The sequence below is a fragment of the Octopus bimaculoides genome, chromosome 7, assembly GCF_001194135.2.
Source record: "Octopus bimaculoides isolate UCB-OBI-ISO-001 chromosome 7, ASM119413v2, whole genome shotgun sequence".
Lineage (NCBI taxonomy): Eukaryota > Metazoa > Mollusca > Cephalopoda > Octopoda > Octopodidae > Octopus > Octopus bimaculoides.
Window position 1 is genome coordinate 25011675 of NC_068987.1, and position 540 is coordinate 25012214.

At 30.2% G+C, this 540-nt stretch overlaps 1 protein-coding gene across 1 annotated transcript in view; it reads right to left on the reverse strand.

The window, feature by feature from the left end:
* Positions 1-540, reverse strand: part of LOC106882802 (bone morphogenetic protein 1) — a 58508-nt gene that overhangs the window by 25171 nt on the left and 32797 nt on the right. The window contains exon 9 of the mRNA XM_014933585.2: positions 86-210. Coding sequence (XP_014789071.2) covers positions 86-210 — 125 coding nt within the window. The remainder of the gene's footprint in view (positions 1-85; positions 211-540) is intronic.

Sequence of the window (540 nt, forward strand, 5' to 3'; positions counted from 1 at the left end):
TATATATATATATATGACTAGTAACCTGTTTATTAGCCATATCTATCGAAATTTTTTTCCAAATGTTTCAAAATAGTTTACATACCATCATACACATCGACGTAGGTATCTTTGCAGTTGTCATCACTCATAATGTCAGTGAATACGAGTTCAAGTCGCACCTTATCTCCGGGTACTTGGGTATATACTATCCACGAACACGAGTTAGTACTACAAAAAAAAAGAAGAAATGAACTGCAAAGGCACAATCAGTTAGTAGAAAAATGAATATATGTACGTTATTGTTAATGTGTGCAAAATTGGAATTTTTGACTTAGATTTTAAATGTTGTCACAACAGTAAATATGTCCATTCTGCTGAAATGAAATTTTCAGTAAATTTTCTATATCCTTGTGCAGCTGAGGATTACTCTGCATTTTGCATTTAATGTAATGCTCGCATTACTTAAATAAATGGAGTAGTATGAAACATGCGTACTGCAATAACCTTTAAAATCCATGTTGCTGTTTTTGATTTATATATATATATATATATATATAT